Genomic DNA, 22,048 nt, shown 5'->3' on the forward strand with positions numbered 1-22,048 from the left:
GAAATTCATGGAATTATTAAATGTATCTTTTTTCAATTCAAAATTAACGGAGTATTATATTTAACTGTTTTTAATAAACTTGAATTTAAATGGATAATGAAAAAACTACTGTTCTTATACTTTTACCATATTGTACTATCTCAATACACATCTATTATTTTTTTATACTTTGTATTTGTAGAGTTTTATTAGGCTTTTACACTAAATATATTCTTTTAATTAGCGTATTGACGGTGATTTATGTTAATATAAATTACGAAATTTGAAAAAATTGAGTTCGTCTTATATATATATGAATAATAAAGTAGCCATTACATATTAGAATTGGATTTATAAAAGTGTGGTTGACTTATTATTTTAAAAATGTCCTTTTGTTATAAACGTTTTATAAACAAAAGGGCATTTTTAAAATTATTATTGCAATGATTCTCCAAACTACCCTAAAGCATAAATAACATAAAAACAGTATACATATTTTTAATTTTTATTCGTGTTATATAGATGAGCTCTGTGTTTAGAGATTCAGCACACAGCCGTACTTCCGATGATCGCAGGTTTGATTCCCAGCACGATATAAAATTTGTATACATGAGTATAATTGTTTGTATTGGTCTGGGTGTTTTCTGCCAAAAAAACTCGTATAACTGTTCGTATAAAATATGATATTATTCATTGTGAGGACAAAGGCACGTGGTAATTCCGCCATATTTCCCGTTGGCTTTAAATATTTATCTTTTTATTATCAACATAACGGAGATATCACGTTTAAACAATAAATGTAAAACGAACGTGGAAACAACATGTGTCCATAAATTCACTGTACTTCATAGTTATATATTTTAGCATACACTGCAAGCCACTATTATTATTTTACATCAGACTGCGGCTTACTTTTGGAAAATATTTTCCATATTGGATAATATTTTCCAAAAGTAAGCCGTTGTCATGTAAAATAATAAATATTTATAACTATTTATTATTACAAAAATATAAACAAAATATTTTTATTGTAATAAATTTTTTACATGATATTTTAATCATGAAAATAAGTATTTCTAACACGGGATAAAGAATAACATTAAAATAGTATAATTTTACATTACATATATATATATAATGAAATAGTCACGGTTATTCAACGGTCAAATGAAATAGCGAGCACTTCTTTTGCTTGTAAAATATTTTCCTCATTTTCAGGAAATCACTCCACAAATTGTAGGAGCGCCAGAGTAGTTGTCATATATCAAAACAAACCTATCCTAATTGTTTATAAATAAATTGTATAATATTAAAATATATATATATCTTTTCTAATGTGTATTATACGATATCTCCATATCCATATATATGAGATATCGCATTATACACATTAGAAAAGAGCATCCATGTAAAAGATATACGATTTACACCCACTTGGGAATAGATAAGTTTATTTTACTTATATATTTTTTATATACTACGACGTTGGCAAACAAGCTTATGGCCTATCTGGATTAAAATAAGTATTGAATATTTATTACAAAAAATATTAAGAGACCTTGAAAATTCTGAGATTCTCTGACGAGACCGTAAGCATGGTAACCGCAGGCACGTTCAACTGCGGGCTAACAAGTTACTCCAAACAAGGAAAGTATCGAATAACTTGTTCAGTTTCAGTTACTGGTATGGAGATAGGCTTCTGAAGGCTTATAAGGTGCTTAATCGATTTGAAACACAATATTTAGCCATAGATAAGATATATTTCTAGAACGAAGCTGTACCGTATCATTGTTATTTGATAATCCCGTTAATATTTACTAAATTATCAAACTCAAACATAATTTATTCTTGTTTCATTTGAGGCATTTATGAATGTCATGTTTTTTCCATTAATATTATTCCCCACCATCCATTTCAGTATACATTGATTGAATTGAGAAGAAAATAAAAAATCAACTACATTTCTCTTTAAAAAAAACAGTTTATTTATCTAATCTAATATTTTATGAAAATCTCGTGCATGAACAACTATTTCCATGCACGTTTGTCATTTAGGTTATTGTTTAATGGGCTTTGCTCAATAAATATAACTTAACATTCATAAATGTGGAAGTTACTCACGTCATATGTGTGTCCTAACCACTGCCCATACATACTCATAATCGCAAATTATGAGTGTGTATGTGCAGTGGCCTACAACTAATTTTACGTCTGAAACTGTACTATTTAAAACTTATCTCTCGATTCGCTTTGACGAATATAGTGAGTTCATTTAAATCCTGTACATACTATTAAAAAATGAAAATGTTCTCACCAAGTGTAGTGTATAGGTTATGAACATTTTATATCCTGAGATTATACTCCAATAAATATATAAAAGGTAATTTATTTTATTTAAAGTTATGTACGTATTTTTAAGGCCAGTAAAAAAGTTTTATAATGTGTTGTAAAACTTATTAGTATTCTAAACAGAATATTTGTTCTAATAAGAACAAGAACAATTCTGGAATTAAACATGTAAATACATTTATGATAGTGTACTAATCTTCTAACTTATCGTACTAACGATGATATACAATACACAGTAAATTAAAAAGCGAGCGTGCACAAATCACATAAAATCGATGGAGTTAAACTGGAATAAATATTTTGCACTCAAACACAGTATCGGATATCGGCAGCACGTGAAAATTAATGAATGGGAGAGCCCTCGTCCCGATGAGTAATGAGACGGCCGCTCAATCGAACAACATTAAACGATGCATTGTTGCCGGCAAAATGAAAGCTCTGTGAGTGAATTGTACGAGATATTGAGTACGATTTTTATGATTTCATATATCAGGTGTATAGGCTTTAATACAGTGTGTGTAGACACAAATAGAATCAAACCTTTTCAAATGAAATTCTTTTACTTATTTTTGAACAGTCGTTTGGAGTGGCATTCTGATTTATTCAAGTATGAGGAATAGCTAACAATCTTGGCAAACAATTGTTGCATACATATGATATAACTGTATTTGAACTGATTTTATTGTTAATTTCAACTAACAAATGGCATGTATTTAGAAGTTAAAATATAAAATGTACAATTAGTAGAGCTACAACGTAAATATTGTTTGGGGTAAATAAAAAAAATAGTTGATATGCGAAACAAGCTGACGGCTCATCTAATGGACAGTGATAACCGTAGCTTATTTACATGAACAGCAACACGAAACTCACAAAGTATATTTGACGGTAGTGTTTACCGTTGTTGCTACTAATGAGGAATAAGTTTTGGAGTATATTAAAATGGTTTATACATTCATGCTAGAATAAATTGGATAGATATAAAGTGACGTATTCTATAAAAAAAATACAAAAGATATTATCCATGATGGCTAGTATTATACTTTCAACAATAAGCTTTTATTTAAGCCTCCATCATTATTACATAGTATAAAATAAAATCGCTGTCGCTGTCTCTCCGTCCCTATGTATGTTTAAATCTTTAAAACTACGCAACGGCTTATGAAGCGTTTTTTTAATAGATAGAGTTATTCAAGAGGAAGGTTTATATGTATAATATATGTACACCCGGGCGAAGCCGGGGCGAGTAGCTAGTAATTTGTAGTTTTACTACTGTATATCAACTGTGAAAGCAAGCAACCTACTAGCTGTAGAACTACCTACATGAAAAAATCACCTTTTGCCAATTTTTCTCTTAAACAAAGATACACTCAGAAATGTGTACATAAAGACCTCCAAAGTTTATGTTATCGTGTTATTAAGTACACCTTGAAATTCAACTAAAAACAAAGGCAAACAAGGATCCAAAACAAATATAGTACGAATTAAAACAAGAAAGTGAGTACACAAAGTCGTGTAAACGGTGCGTTAGATTAAAACAGCGATATAGTGTACGAGGTCCCGATGGAACAACGTAAGTAATAGGGTAAATATGTAATATATGCTGTTAAAAATGTATTTACCTGTACCTGAGGGAGACTGTTTAAGGTCGGTTGGATACCTCTCTCTTTTTTGGAAGGTTCCAAGAAATATCTAGACTACAATAGTGTTACGTAATATAGATTTGTACCTACATATTTCATTATGTGTGTATAATCATTTGGGTACTTCTATCTGTGTCTCACAGATATCTGCCCTCGAAAACGTTCCTTTACAGGCTGAATTTGGGAACCTCACTCTTCAGGAATTGCAATAGTATACATCACCACCTTTCATCATCAGAATACCTTTTTTATGCTACTGTTAGACTTGATAATTACTTTCTATCGGTAGACATGTCAGATTATTTGTCATTCCAGCCATAAAATATATCTTGCCATTAGATGGACTGGGTGAAATTAGTCATCGTATAAGGTATGGGAGTCACAATGAGTATGATAGCCGTGGTACCCTCCGTTAGCTGTTTGCACTCCAGCCTAGTAACTCATAGAAGACAACAATAACTCCAGTACTATATTAGTTACAAGTTGTCGCGTTTGTTATTGTTAAAAAAACAAATACGGCAAATTAAGTTTATAAAAAATGTATTCATAGTAAAAAAAAAATAAAAAAAATGGTTGTTTAAAGTCAGGGTTGGGTAAGCCTTGGGTCACAAAACATATAGTCCGCTCAGTCCAAGAATAAACACCACTATCCTCGGTCTCCTCGGTTTTCCAGCAATCCTCTCCAGCAAAGCGGCTAAGTCGGTATGCAGTCTCACGAGTATATATATGTATATAGTTTCCAGTCGTCGGATAGGTGGTTATATTATATCAATATCTACGGTGTTCCTGTAATATACCGAATCATTGCATTATGATCTTATAATAGCAAGATATAGTCAGACCTACGGATTATGGGTATTCTATAGCTACTTAATTAGCCAGCAGAAGGAGGAAGAAAATCAAGGCGGCAGTTATAATTTTAAATCAGAACGGTTACTAGGCGGTTAACAAAAGCACTGCGCATTATAATCAACTATTATTCATTATGCAAGAAAACAATATTATAATAATATTATATAGGGCAAGCCACACAATGACACTAGTATAGTGACACTATCAGTTAAAATTTTAACTTACTTAACTACTATGACACATCAAATTTACAACAAGTCTTAAGTCCAAAATAAATTAGCAACAAATATTATATGCACAACTTACCCAGTATGGGAACACTTTAAGATTCTATTTTCATACATTACATACATGAGATGTTAAAGAAAAATAGAGCGGTTGCAATAAAACAAAACATTAACTTCTTACCTATTTTATATAGAAATATATTCAAACTATTATAAAAAAATAAACATAAATTTTAGCCGTGACCGTGGATTTAATGTTAGCATTTTAATGTCGCAAATACGGCGACAATGAAGTGTAAAGGGTTAGAGGCGACAGTTACCAATTCTCATCATAGAAAAAATATTACATCATGTTCTTCAATAAATAACAACTACTTGGAATAAATTGAAATGTCTGATTGTATTTTATGATCCGTTTCATCACTGTTATCTAACGAAGATATGTTAATAGCCGAGTTTGTATCTGATGTATAAGCCGGGCCAAATCTGTTACAAATTACCACATTATTAATTGTGTTGTACTGTGTTTGGCCCGATATCTGATGTAAGGGAGTAATTACTGTCTATCTATCCTTACTATTATGTAAATTTGCAATTCCGTTTGTTCTCTGTCAGGATATGGTGCAATTGATCTAAGCGTTTCGTGGGATTAACATATCTTGATGGTTATTGAACGAAATTTAGAGGCTTATTGTTCGTTAATAAATTGCAATAATATTTTATTTAATTTTGACTTTAATTAATTCGTTCTATTTGGTACTTCGTTGTTTATACAATTATAAAATTAAAATGTATAATTCCACAACATTTGTTAAAAAAGAGGAACAGGCTTGCTTATTCTTCGCTGAATATGCATTCAGAATAGAATAAAAAGAAAAAATAACATACGTTCTATTCTGTTCTTTGAGAAATTGAGTTTCTTTGTTACTTGTTAGCGCCCATATATTATATAATCAAGAAGGAATATTTGAAATATCATATATCATGATGTACGAAATTAAAGATTTTTTACTTATTGCCTTCATTAAAAAAGGTGACCTGAAAGAAAACGCATTCTTTTCAGTAAAATAAACGAGTATGATGGTTATAGTAATAGGTAATGGATTATAGTTGATATAAATATATTGTGATAATACAAATTTGGACCCGATTTGTTGGCCAATCAGTTGAATACAAAAGAATAAATTATATATATTTAATTTTTTTTTAAACAAAAAGTGTATATTTTAACTATGTTTTTTACCATGATTTGGCATATTGATTGTTTTTCATAAAAATATTCCTTACTAATTTGACATATTACACATTCAAACTTATCTTTCATATATTTTGTCAACATTCTCTATGTTTTCCTCTTCATTTAACTTCATGTTATATTAATAATTGTTTTACCTGATAACCAAATAAGCAGTGACAGTTTCGATTACGGGTCATATTTCAGGTCTTTCTTTCTTATACCGATCCTTTATAACGTCATAGTGTGAACGCTGATTATAATGTATAAAATTCTAGGGTTAGATTATAACAAAAATGACAAGAGTTATTTAGTATTATATATGTATAATATAAAATATATATATACCTACGAAAGGTATAAAAAATACTGATATACATATATCAATTGTTAATTATTCAACTAGTTATAACAAGCTGAATTTCTAAATTTTAACAAACACCACTCGGTATTAAAAACCGGAAACCCTACTCTGTTTAATTAGCGCCGTAACAAAATTTCCCCTTAATAAATTGTAGCAACGTGATAAATATTTGAAAATTATTACTTTATAATATGGACGTGTATATAATAAAAATCTGTTGGCAAGCAGCCCGGGCCGGCATTGTTTGGTTTCTCACAGTAACTTTCTAGAAAGTTCTAAGAAATGTCTAGACTACAATAGCTTTATACGTAAATAAATCGTTATATGTCTGTATAAGTAAACTAACGGTAACTTTATTATAACGATATTTTGCTTTTCACGCTAATTTATTTCGATATTTCTTTTCTTGTTAGGCATACACCGATACGGTTCGAAGCAATATCAGCATTCAAATAAGAAATGAGGACCCGAGATATCCATGGCAACTGGATCTTGAAATGTAATCCCTTCATTATATTCTTATTTACTCGAAATCAAAGTCTAAAAGTGGGACAACGACAGACATAGCATAGCAAATTTAATATATTTATGGAACAAAACAACGGAATAAAATGAACCAATTAAATTACGCGTAACAAAAGCCACTTGAAACACAAAACAAGCCTGTAATTCTGGCAAATATATGCAAAGGAGTTAAACATGTCTCGGGAACGGGTTGAAATATGACATAATTATCGCTATTTAGTCCTCAATTACCGGCCGCGACGCGACACGACGCGAATCGAGAACTTAAGCTATCACGACAATAATTCCACTCATTTACAACAGAAATTGTCATGGAATTTTGTTGGAGAAATATTGTAACTCACAATTTAGAGTCTGTCGTTATCGGATAATAGTGTTGCCATTTCTTACTGTTTCCTTTAGGATATTCCAAATTGTGCAAAAATATCATTAATGTATGTGTGTGCCCAGCTCACGAGAATCTTCAATACGACTGATCTCTTTCCTTATTAAATTTACAGCAACTGCTGCTGGAATCAATTCAAAATGCTGGTCAAACTGCTGTTATATTTTATTTCATTGAATGGTTCGAGGAAAAATTTAGAGAAAGATGTATCTCAAGGGTTATTCTTGGTATGCACTTGAAGATAACTTCTAATATCTTGTTTTTTAACTTTTCCTCATATAATCTCGCCTTCACTAATCGTTACAAGCACGGTAAATCGTAGCGTTTTTCACAAGGTCTGCACATTGGTCCCTTGTTGACTTAAGACAACTTGTGTAAGAAAACATCGCATATATATACTCTGACGAACACAAAAATAGAAAAAAAACGAGGCTGTATACATAAAAGCCGTCACGTAACGAAATAAACGATATGACGGGAATAAAAAAAAATACTACGTGAGAAGCGAACAGCACAAAATATGTTTTCGTCCTGTAATTTCTCTCAAGTTGGACACACCACGGCGTCCGCTCGCCGTTGGGTTTAATTCTTATTTATTGAAAGGACGCTGTCTTCGCGACTACTGAAGTTATTTTCTACAGGATCACATTGTCGGCCGCGGCCATGTTTTATGCGGTTTCCGCTTGTTACACTGAGCCCGCTATGCTTTGAATGCAAGAGCGAGAATGGTACCGTAAGGTTTACTGTTTTATTGCGATGGCTAGCAATTATTACTTCATATTGTACGTTGTTATGGAATATGGGAAAGTAATTGTGTTGTTTACTAGTAATATAACTTGTATTGCAACGTAATGTTATACTTTAAACTAATGTACATATATATGTAGGAATGCACTATGGGTTGGAATAAAAATAATCCTATCTTTCTTAATTTGAAAGTTTCCTTGGGATATTAATATTAGAATTGTTATATTCGAAATTATATTCTAATAAAAATAGTTTAAGGTCCTCCAAAGAGTTGATAGAAATCACCAAAACCCAGCGAGAAATCGAAGACACGGCCATCAGAATGAAGACAGTGTGTAAGACCACTAGCACCGAGGACATCAATATTATTCCGAAGTATCAAGGTGTTATGCCCCTGTACTATCGCACTCTTTTAATGTAACACGACTTACATAGTACGATGCTTGGCGGCTGAATAGGTAAGACAGACGCATACTCTGATGACTTTGTACATTGTGTCTATATATTAAAGATGTCACGAATAATCGGCTACTATTCGGTATTCGGCCGCACACCGAATACCAAATCATGAAAAAAAGACACGTCATATTACTCTAGATTCTATGTATTTATTAACAAATTACAATATCCTAGTAAGTAAAATTGACCAGTGGTAAATTATGATGGATGAAAACAAGTTTTTCAGTATTTGAACCAATCCTAGAAAACTTCCCGCAACGAGGGAGACAGGTTGCGATCCGTTGGTTCTTGTTTACGCGCACGAGAAGCATGTCTTTTGTGCCGATTATTCGGTATTCGGTATTCGGGGAAATCATTATTCGTGGCAACTCTACTTTAATTAGGAAATGGTTAAAATCCACTTACCTTCGAAGACAGTCAGGGTGGCAACCGCACTAACAGCATCCCCCACGCCATTCTCCGCGACACATTCGTAAGTGGCGTCGTCGCGGATCGCTCTCACGGGTTCGATACGGAGAACAGCGCCTTTCGCGCCAGGACCAGCCGTATCGTCCATAGCGGACACTTGGTACCGAGATTGCATGTCTGTAACAATAATTTATTATTATAAAATAACTAGTAATCACTTAGTGGTCGACATTCTAGCACATTATATACAAAAAGATATTTGAAGTAGCAATAACTATTAAGCAAAAGAGTATATGTGTGTCAATTATGTTTTTTTTTTAATTTCTTTTTAAATTTAGGGACTTTTGTACCATCTAAGTACATGTCAGTCCCATTGTACCCTAAAACCAATCACTCCATTACCTCACCAGTGAACAAATTGCCTTAGCCGCACCGCCCAAAAGTCGTGTCAATTATGATAGTCAATGTTTATTTTATTAATTTTTATGTATAAACTGAAAATAAATAGTTCTACTTTGCATCTCTTCTCCATATCTTAATCTTTAAATATTATAAAGCCGAAAGTTTGTGAGTATGGATGGAACGGTATGAAGTGAATGGTTTTTGATGAAACTTTACAGTAATATAGCTTATACATCAGAATAACATATGCCTATATGTTATTCTGATGTATAGGCTATAAATTTCATGCGGGTGAAACCGCGGGCACAGCTAGTAAATTATAAGTGTGCGAAATTTCATACTATTCGCGTAATTTTTGTAAAAATGGGTTACAAGTTTTTGCTTCACGTATTAATATAATGATAAACTAGGACAATTGACACTCCGTGATTTAAACCATCTCATGTTAAACAGAGCTTGTATTATGGGTACTAGTACAACTAATAATATAAATATTTTTATATATGAAATTAAAATACATAATACTACCGCAGGCATGTATGCAGATGATTCTGTGCCTACCTCAGTAAAATGAAAAATAGAGTGAAGACTGGTTAGGAACTAGAAATCAGCTAGAAATATGAAACTGTTCTTGCTTAATTTCTTTCTAAATGTAATGTTGAAGCAAAAAGGTTCAACTTGAAAGTGACTTTGTCTGGGTCATTGAACGAAACTATTTTAAATAAAACTCGTTTTCTACGCTGTAATCGTAATTGTATTATTATAGTAAATATAGTTCAGATAAATTCTTTTCATAACTATAATGGGTATTATTACAGAAAATCGCTTTTTTATTGCATCTACAAATTGATGAATTTCATACTGGCCGTTTAATACTCAATATATCTTGATTATATTTATACTAGTCCCGCCATAGCATAAATGTATTACAAATTTTTACTACAAAAATAGCATTGAATTGGAAGCATATCTACTTAAAATTATAAGAAAATAGACAGTAGACTTGATTAGAGTCTCAATTTTTGGCTATAAATCGGTAGAGTAATAAATTTAGAATTTTTCTATGGTGTTGGGTTTTTTAACCGATTAGATTTTAAACAATTGTCTTGTTATACCATTAAATAGAAAGTATAAAACACGTTGATGAGTTACCAATTTTTAGTGCAAATAGCAACCTTTTGCACATCACTACATCAGACATTACATTATGATGACGCACATTTCCGTAATATAATATATATGATGATAAGGACATACAGATATTAGATTTGAGCCAGCAAATTTTGGTGTAGAAACAATGCAAATATTGGAGAAATCTAGCGAATCAATGTGATCTGCTTGTCTCGACATTCTTGAATAGAACGCTTTAGAATCTGGAGTCAATAATAATTAAATTATTCTAAATATACGGAATCTTTGCTTCTGGATATTGGTTGTATGGTTTCAAATAGTAGAATTTCGAAAATTCATACTACTATTATAAAGAGGTAATGTTTGTTTTGTTTGTAAGTTAATCTCTGGTAATCTCTGGTACTATTTATCTGAAAATTATTTTAGTGTACCATTTGTCTAGGAAAACTATATGCTAAATATGCTAAATAACCTCAACCCAATAGGAGTGGAGCTGCAATGAAAATTGTAAAAATGCGAAAAATATGACGCAAGCGAAGTTCCGGGTCCGGGAAGCGGGTCACCTAATATTAATTAAAATACACATTTATTACACCGCTATTGCCCAGTTGATGCTTCAAAAGTAGTGAGGCCGAATCTACCGGGTATTTTAAACACTTTGTGTCAATTTACGTGTAGTACTAAATGTTCGATGATTGAAAATATTAATTAATAAACAGCGTAATCAAAAGACACTTGTAAGCTTTCAATATCATTTAAAACACTCTAAGGTTGTTTACGTTGTGTGTTTAACACATTACAGAAACGGAATCTTTACTAACTTACTAACTTTAATACATATGAATTTTTACTATAGTAAATATACCCTTAATACTATTCATGAGCTCCCATGAGCTTTCATGTGACCCATGACCAGGATGTTTTTAAATATAAATATCACAAATTACTAGCTATCATGTTTGCACATTGTAAAGAAGTAGAATTTAGTGATTTGGCTATTGAAGTATTTAAACTCTCTGACTTTGATACATCTAAAATTTTTAAATTAAATAAAATGTCTACAGCGCCTTAATTCATAAAAAGATCATAAAAACTAAAGCTCCTCCTATCTTAATTGTTTGCAACGTAAAACAGTTATTATTTTTTTGTTGTAAAAAGATAAAACTACAATATTAGTGCGCTAGTTCTTTCGTTAAGCATCTCTGCATTTTGCATTTTTCTCGCTCAAGATTGCTGTCGGGTTACAACGCTGCTGCCATGTGCGGTCAAAGTGTCGCTTGTGTATGGGGAATAAAGTTTAAATTGAATATAACAACTACATAACTGAGAAAAAGGAGAATATGGGACGACAGAGTTAAATCGCCACTCGAAATAAGTGGAAAGGAAATGTATCTCACAACAAGTGAGAATAATCGTTGCCTTGCATTTTCGGTTTAAAAAGATAATGCAGATCTACCTCGTGAACATAAGAAGGAATAGAGAGTAAAGCCACCAAACCTATACCTATAAAATTGTGTGGTAAACTTTTTACAGTCGATTGGAAAGGTCGATTGCAACTCTGAACTGAGCTGAATGGAAGAGCAAAACATATTACTCCGACCCGAAATAAATGGGATAAGGAAGAAACTGATGATGATGTTGTTTTCAAGGGTAATTTACACTTTCCTAATACTGCCGCCAACTAGCTTATATTGTAAACTGCGATTAGATTTGAATGATATGACAGAGAAAGTACAGGGTACGAAACTACAAAGTCGTGATGTCCATGGTGATGCTCATATTTATAATCGACGGTTACCACTTCTACGAGGAGGACCGTTACCATTTATGTTAAATCAAAAAAATATCTGTCTTAAACGTCTGTAACTTAGTTAGAACATTTTCATCCCGGGGGAGGTAATTGATAGCGTTGGTACCTAGTACCTCAGGAAACGATCCAGGTTAATTACTGGTGAATTCTATCAAATAAATAACTAACCTGACTACATCCTTAACTCATAATTTCTACTCTGTTTTCTACCAGTAAGAACGATTAGCACAGGCGAGTGTACTTTATCATCCACTAAAAACATTTCCATCTAAATTTTTGTCACTATATCATCTAATACACTTGCATATTCTCGGTAATTGCTTCATATTCTCGTATACTAACTTGTACATAAAGCAAATTAGATATTATAATTACAGAACTTTTAGAATCACATAAAGATTAAAGTCTCGCGCAGAGATATTCACGGCTAGAGAGAAATTCGCCCAGCTCATTTGTTTCTGTGGTATTACAGTACATTGCGAATCTCGCTCGTAAATGTTCCGGGATTAATTTATCACGGAACACGTAAAACCGAAACAATAAACGTATTAAGATATACCGTAAATTATTTTATCTCAGCTTAGGTGAATAAATAATGGGGGTGAAACTGGAATAATAACGATATATAAAAATAAAATAATGAACATATAAGATACATGTCCAATATTGTTGTTCATTTTTTAATTACTGTTATCCTAGAGGGGGTTATTATAAGCATGGTAGATGTCGTGGTGACGCAAAACTTTATAGTTCCATTTTTTAATATATTTTAATAGTAAATCAGGTGACGAGCGTATTGTAATCTATAAGATGAATTTTGATTGGTGATTGGTGTACTTATTAGCGAAGTACTCGATTAAAATAATATATTACAGTTTTTATGATATTAAATTTGTAGTTGTGTATGGTAAGTGAGATTCAAAAGTAACCTCAGAAGTCTAAATAAGAAGCATTAGGTCATGATGTTTTCAAAATATGAAATCTCGCATGTTAATACCAAGTTGCTATTCGATATACAAATAAATCTTTTAGTTTGATTACCATGGATACGTCAGCAGGGTTTCATTCATGTGCAGAGATTTAAATTGAGGAAAACAAAGTCTGTTGTTTTGCTTGAACTTTTAAAGGTTCATTTGTTTCTTTATTTGTAAATGGTACAATGAAAGCTTCCACTATTTTTAGAAAACGCATTCAGTTCCTTTTGTTATTTTCTAAGTATGACATAACAGAAATATATTGACAAACATTATATGTTAAGTTATATTATGTTGTATTTAATTTGAAACTAACTAAAATTGATTTAATTTTGGTTTCTTGCAACACATAAGGGGCACTTCTTCAACACATAAGGGGGATCTTAATACACTTAACACGTGTAACATTTAGATGTTATATATTAAAATATTCGTCTAGGTTTTCTATAACAAAATTTTTGTCTAAGTAATATTTATCTATATATATATCTCGGTAATAAATATATATTATTTTTTTACCTAACTGGAAACTCATTGTAAGTGGTCTTCTATTTTAACAGCACTACGGATATCATGTTATCATTTATCGCCAGCAGTATGCAATTATGCATTGCCATTCAGGAGGTCTAAGATGTCATGCCTCGGCAACCTATACTAACTGCCAAATCTCATCTTTCAACTAAAATGCAGTTTACAAAGAAAGCTTCTTGTCGGCAGAAAAATGTGAGAAAGAAGTACCTACAATAAAGATCTCGAAAGATATTGGGACAATTTTAAAAATTCAATTAAAGCAGTTTAATTTAGACACATAATATTAATTAGGCAGTAAAGAGAAATATGAAGATTTCAGCATGTTTTTCAATGACTTTCATTCTCAACAAGGTACATATTAAAACGTAAATACTTATCATTTATAACATAATCTCAAAAAAAAAATACAGAAATTAATATAGAAATGTATAAAATTTATTTTCATTATACGTATTTCTGTGAATTTTAGATTGCCTGTAAAACGGATGTGAGGAGATTCGTCCCCGGTTCTACCAGGGGACCAAACGCGGCGGGGAGTGGGCGCCGCGCGTCATGCCATCATGCGTCATCCATCATGGCGTCGCGTTGTCTCCTGATTGTCAATCTAGCGCGCGACGATGTGACTTCGCTCGCTTGTCGGTTTTATTGCTCAGTTTGTCGGAAAGTTACGCCGGAATTGTTTATACGAATAATAGTACTGTGATTCGGATTTACGTTTTTGTAACTGTAATTTATGAATTTACCAGCATAATTCTGCTTACATATACAATGTAGATAATATATACTCTGTTCATTGTAGCATGATCCGGACAACAGTTAATTTTTGTTTTAAATCTACCAACTGAATCCGGGTATATTTTATTGTAAAATAACTGTACTAAATCAGTCATTGATTTTTTTATTTTAAAATGGACTAAAGAAACTAAGTTAGGCTACTTCAATACCTTATTAAAAATATATTATCTAAATATACTTAGAAATGTACGGCTAATAAAATGAAAAAACTAAATCGATATCTATGAACTATATATATACATATATAACATATTTAGAAAATACTGTTTTAAATTGTTTTAAATTAATATGTCGACGTCCTGTTTGTAACATAAATTAAAACAGTGCCGAAATATTGGGCAATATCGCATTTATATAATCTGTATAAATGTTTATTAGTTGTCTGATCATAATTATACTAATTTGTTACAATTAATGGTTTTGAGAATAATTAAGCCTCGCAGTAACTTATGAAACTATTGTATTCCTGTTACCGGCGCCATTCCATAACGTACGGAATGTAGCATAACATAAGTTAATATAGTAAAATAATGTATAAGTACATCTTTAGTAAATTTTTATTCATATAGACAACCGTACAGTATCAGCTAGATGAAATACGTAAGCAAGTCACGTTTAGATCTCAGTATACAGGAACGTCATTTGAATTTATGGAGCGCATTCAAAGTTGGTGTCGAATGTACGATTTCTTTTTGTATCATAGTGTGTTTGTAACATTGGCGTATAGCTGGATATTTTTTCTAAGGCGGGTAAACTGTCGAGATGACCAATCACAGCACACTTCTAAAAAGCGCATGCGTGCCAAGTTCTTTTTTCAAAATAAATGAAATTAAAAAGAAGTAATGAGTAAAGAGGACGGAATGAAAATAGGTTTTAAAGATGGCGCTATTAAGGTTTTAAGACAAATATATGATTATCAACGATATAGAACACATACATATAATTTAACTCTGTATTAGATTTTTTTTTTTTATTTTAGGTACATTAAGCGTCAGAATAACTTCAATAATTTAATAACATGATTAATTAGTGATTTACTTCGCAAAATGATAGTCGGCTAATAAAACAACTCATAAATCGAATAACAACTATCAATATTGAAGGGAACTCACGCACAGAAAGTGTCAAACTATCGGAAAACAATGACAATCCAATAACAATAATTCAGTACAGTTGTCGATATATTTTGTGGAAATATTTAGGGCTGTTTTCCTGGTACCAAATAGATGAAGCAAAAAAATATTATAATACAGAATAATAGTCTGAATCGTAAATAACCATTTATTATTTATGGGTTGATTGTCGCAGATATTACGTTAAAGAAAAGATAAAGCAGGATATTGTGTATTAATGAAAAATATACTAGGTGTTATGCTATAAATAATGTTAATAACTAAGGGCCGTAAACTTTTTAATTAAAGTAAAAGGAAGAATCATTGATTTACTACACTAATAGGATACTAAATTGTAGGATATATGAATTCCATGTATCTATTAATATATTAGTTAATAAATGTAAATAAAACGTTACAATAATTTTAAACGAAACAAAAAAAACAATACAAAAAACACATTACATGTGAAATATATGAAAAAGAATTTCCCGCCAAAAATCTTTGTTTTATCTGTGCCAAGGCACCCGTAGTTATTCGAGTCAACTGACGGGCGACGCGCGACGCTTGATAGATGACATAGGCGAAGACAGAAGAAAGAATCGCGGGAAACTTTGATATAGCAGATAGAATATGGAATGAGATTCGGAGGTGTGATCGCCACTATTATTCTTTTATGGTCGCCTATGTCGCAAATGATGGACGGGATTACATTTTTCATGGAAACGATGAAACTATTTATGGGGTCCAGTTGCCATGTTAAGGTTTATGCACACGTATGCTGATATGAAATTTTATATAATATGAGATATTTAAATAAATATATAAAGCATTTGAAGACGGTATTTGTATGAATCTTTGAGTGATATATGAATATAACTAAAGTGCACAAAGTCATTTAAAATAATATTTATGTACGGTAATAAAATTTAGTATTTTTATTTTATAATAATAGTTTTTTTCTTTCTTCTAGATCATATAGCACGCTGTTTCACAGTAACGCAATGTTTGTATAGGAGAAGTAAATTGTTTGTTCTTACATTTCTTTAATGAATACATATTTATTAATATTATAAATATAGGATGTATTTGTAAGAATGGGTCTCCATTAAAGAGAGGTTATAATATCTGTTACTTTTACTATAACTATAAGTAAAGTTTACGGTTTTTATCAAGTGGACCTATACTACATTTGCCATACCTACCAAAAAGTATAAAAAAGAGAAAGTTGTTGACACAGCAGCTGTTAGTGTGTTGAGCCCCTAAAGGGGGGTTTTCGCGTGCGTGGCCGATACGTTTTTTCAGCTCATTGCCTCAGGCTTATAGACGTCATTACCGGCCCCAGATATTTATGGGCCAAAAACGGGGGTTTTACATTTCAATCACGAATAAAAATAGTGGAAGTAATGGCTTGCGTTTCTCAAAGGTTCAGCTTTTTCGCTTCAATTTAATGTAGTCTATTCTTTTTAGTTGAAGACACATCACTAGCTTGGTTTCGACCGTTATAAACGATTCGTTTCGCAATTCGTTAGAAAAACAATAAATATATGTAAACATTTATATAATAATATATGTATGTTTAACATTTTATATACGTATGTATATAAATGTTTATATATATTTATTTATATAAACATATATATATTATTATATGTTTATTCAAAAATGGACAAATAAATTTATTTAAGCTGCTTTAATTAATTTAATCTTTTTTTTTAAAGCCTTTTTTAATTTACTAATAGATGACAAAACATTTCAATAGAGTTAAAACTGGTTTGAAGAAAGAAGATTTTAGTTTCTATAAATAAGTTTATAACTTTGATATAAGTATAATTTAAGTAAAATTGAATCGTAACTCAATTTAAGCAAGTTAAAGTATTGGCCCTAGTATGTACAAACAAACAAAATGGGCGGATTCTTGCTGCTTCGAACTTTTTTATCAAAATATATTAGAATACGACTTCTGTGTATTCTTATTAGGTCGTGAGATCAAATTTGTTTAATACCCGAAAAAAATTGTATGCAATTATATTTTAAGTGACTCTCCGGTGAGAGAAGCATCGATAACAAACCAAAAAATAATCTGAGTGATGATATGCTTTCTGCTTCTGCTTCGTCGGATTTAAAAATATCGAGATAAATGTAGTGGTGTTAAGAGCTGTATTCTAAAACATCGATAATTGACAGTCCCTCTAGGATGAGCCGTACGTAAATATATTTTTTTATGATATTTTTACATTATAATTTATTTTAAGGCAAAATTAAAGTGTTTAAAATTTATAATTGTAATAATTTCATAATAAGTGAATACCATGTTGAGTCAAATACATTCATAACACAATATACAAAGTCGTAAAAAAACCAATTACGTATCCATATTATATTTCTAATATACAAAATAGAAATGCAACGTGGAGTAAGATTTATTACGTTAATCCTCTGAATTGTTTTGAGGGAAAGGCAACCACTGTCGTACTCATAGGCCTGTGGGACTCATAAATGAAAATGTGTATTTTTACCAGGATAATGGTTTTGGATGTGCGTTCCTTACATTTTTTTTACTCTATTTTTTTTATATAATCAGCATGGCTAACACGGTAACGGTTCGCCTGATGAAAAGTCATGAAAAGTCAATCATAGCCTATATACATATACTATATATATATATACTATATATATATATAATATATATATACTACTACTACTACTATATACTTTGCCTAATCTACACCGTACAACTGAAACACAGCTTACAAAGCAAGTTATTCAGCGGTAGACACAAACGATTTTTTAACTTAGTTAATTGTAAAACAGTTTAATATAGTATTTAAGATGTTTTACTTACTTGAGACTCGTTTCCCGTTCTTTCGCCACTGTATGTTCGGCATGGGGTCGCCGCGGCCGGCGCAGTAGAACGCGGCAATTCCGTTCGCGCGTACTTGCAGGTTCCGCGGGCGGATCGTAATCTCCGGTGGATCTGCACACACACACAAAAATGGACTGTGTTACTAAATCATATGGCTTTATTTTGTATATACTTCAATTTCAGTAACAATAGTATTTCAATAAAAACAAGATTAAAAGCAAGTACTCATTAAAAACTCGTATAATGGAAATGTGACATTAATTTTATAAAAATATAGTCCTTATACTGATTATCATAGAGAAATAAACCATAATTTAATTTGATTATTTTGAGAAAATATCTTTAGATACAAATACAAAGTTTATTTATTACGTGAATAGCTAACGAAATAATAAATGCCAATATTTAAATTGTATGTAAACAAAAGAAACAGAGCAATTTCGTATTGTAACACATTAAAGAGGAAATTAATGAATACTAAAGGCCAAAATATGAATATAGGGTAATAATCTAATAAAAAACTTCATATCAGCTACCCAAAATGCAAATTACCCGTCCCTTAGCCGTCGCTTGTAACTAATCCGAACAGCCGGACAAAGTTGCGGGTATGAATTATGGATATTCATTGGACTTTTACTACCGGCCGAATAATCGGCAACCGTACTAGATCTATTCCGATCCAATTTTCGACTATGAATAAATTAAAGAGATTTTGACTTAAGCCCCGATTCTTTACACGTTTATGAACTAATTTATGGTACGTATATAAAAACTTAATAACAGAAACTCTAGATTCAAACAATTTTTCTTAAAAATATTTTTATCGTAGGTTGTTGGAAACTGTTTTTAATTATACAAAAGATATTGGTGATATAGCGAATAAGTACAATACTTTCCGATGGTCAAAGTTTCAATCCCTATATAATACAAACATATTTGAACTTCATGACATAGAAAATATAGAATTGTTTTCCGCTAAATGAGCTCGAGGCGTCAGCGGTCGCTGTACATTTTCATTAAGCAAAACAAAATTAATGACATTATCCCGTAGAAAAATAGGGTCTCCGCGACGAAACAATTACGTATGTCTGCAAAGGAAGTATACCGTTCCGTGAAACGATCTGGAACAAAAATATCTAAAGGGACCATCAGAAAAAGAACATTGGACGCATGCCGCGGGGAGCGTTTGATTTCTGAACTAGAAAATGAAACCCCATTTAGTTGTACGTATCGAGCACGGGATGTCCCAAGGGCAGAAATCGACCGATGTGACATTAATAAACAAGTTCGAGTTATATGTATACTTGTACGTAGGTACCTAACGGAGAATGTCACAGGCGAGTTAAAATATTCATGAAACGGACACCGCAGAGGTCGACTGAGATTAGAGATATTTGAAAAAAGGTAGATCCGCTTTCAGTATAATCTGTGGGAGCGTGAAACAATTCATATCAAACGGACCGGGGGCGGACCCACATTGCTTTCGAGATAGCATACTTGTATGTAAAACCCTATATAATATTCACCCGCAAATTGTAACGTTTAAATGATGAGAAGACAGAAAGTTTCAGCCTTTATTATGAAGTATTGTATAGGAAATTGGTGAATAGATTAAAATTCTATTCATCACTTGAATAGAAGTTAATTTGATGGCGTGGAATGCGTTTGAATTTATACAAAATGTAATTATAATAGCCGTATCACCGCAAATAAGTGTCATTTATTTTCTCTTGTGATACTCACATAATGAGTGGGCACTCAACGCTGTATTAGGGGTTTATGATACTAATCTCGCTAACTATATGAATTGTTGAGATTGAAATATTTGCTTTTGAATCACGTTCGAGACTAGCGAAAAACCCGGTGACGGATATGTTTATTTCTCAACGAGCGGCTATGTGAATGGTCACGTTTTATATGTGCGCGGGATTGAAACGGGAACAGAACGTGCCGGTGCACGCATTCAAATAAAAGCCATCCATTTTTTTTCTCTCGCACCAAACCCGCTAACCGGGCTGGATTAAATTACGCAAAGCCTAGACGCCGCGCTTAAAATTAAATTGTCGAATTGAAAGGAATTCGTTCTCATTATTCATCCTCTCTGAGAAAGGCATTCAGGATGTCGGTTAAGAATATGCCTAGACTATAATGTTGGTATGAACTATGGATGTTAAGTTTAAAAAACGAATATCACACATTCTCCACAGTGAGAATACAGAATGTTTATAATAATGTGTATCAAATTTCATAAGTTTGTATAATAAAAAGTAATTGTAGGGCGCGGGAAAAGAATCGGTGATAATCCTAAGGGTAATTGCCGTGTTAAACCGCTATACCACTAAGGTTATTATAGTAGGTACACTTCTCATACGAGGTGAGATTCCTGCTCAACAGTGGGACGATATGGATTATTACTATGAAGATAATTTACCCCCTAATATTTCTTAGATAAATGTTTAATTCGCTAATTAATACTATATATTAATAAATACGTTATCGTTAGTACTACTTTCAGATGAATTGAAATTCCAAAACTACATTTGGAACACTCAAAGGAAGACAGTGTTTCCATTCTAATGTTTAGTTGCCTCTGTGCTCTGTGCTCAATGTGTAATATAGAGTTCCGTTCCGTATAGAGTCTCATATATTTACACAAGCCAAGGTACACACTGTAAGTGTTTGGTTTAATATAATTCTACCTAGAAATTCTACTACACAGTAAATTTGTTTAAAGTTAATTTAGCAATTAATATTTTATTTATATTTTAATACAATATTAGGTTTAAATTTAGATCGACAGGTATATTGGAATCTAAAGTGACAGAAGAGAGTATTGCCATCTCTATAAATATAGTGTCAATACACACAAAGGTTTTTGCTGAGTTGTGACCTCATATTGACTTTTATTAACACTGTTTTTAACTTTACACTACTACACATTATGTAAACAAAGATATTTCCCATGATAATAAAATTTACGAATCCCGTGCTATGTATAAAAAAAAACAAGTGTAAAGTTAGATATGTTCTAAAAATTCTAAGTGATACAGTGAGTGTGTTTTGTCGTGACTAGCAAGTGTGTTCTAGTAGTAGTGACAAAGTACGTAGAAATTATTAAAAAAGCGAGTAGTCAGATTTGTTTGCTCGTAATAATTGTTTACACTGACCGCCATCTCCAGACGACCTGTGACCAAGAGGACTTTTGTAACAACGTCGAAATATCGGGAGCTTAGTAATAATATTTATTTGATGTAA

General features: G+C 31.8%; 1 protein-coding gene across 6 annotated transcripts in view; it reads right to left on the reverse strand.

The window, feature by feature from the left end:
* The window catches only part of LOC131845693 (tyrosine-protein phosphatase Lar), a 408,432-nt gene that overhangs the window by 92,153 nt on the left and 294,231 nt on the right, over positions 1-22,048 (reverse strand). For all 6 annotated transcript variants that reach the window (XM_059194792.1, XM_059194790.1, XM_059194791.1 and 3 more), the window contains exons 4-5: positions 18,773-18,904; positions 9,170-9,349 (exon numbers count right to left, since the gene is read on the reverse strand). In XM_059194792.1, the coding sequence (XP_059050775.1) occupies positions 9,170-9,349; positions 18,773-18,904 (312 nt within the window). The remainder of the gene's footprint in view (positions 1-9,169; positions 9,350-18,772; positions 18,905-22,048) is intronic.

The sequence above is a fragment of the Achroia grisella genome, unplaced genomic scaffold (genome assembly GCF_030625045.1).
Source record: "Achroia grisella isolate CSIRO2021 unplaced genomic scaffold, CSIRO_AGI_Agris_v1 utg478, whole genome shotgun sequence".
NCBI classification, from domain to species: domain Eukaryota; kingdom Metazoa; phylum Arthropoda; class Insecta; order Lepidoptera; family Pyralidae; genus Achroia; species Achroia grisella.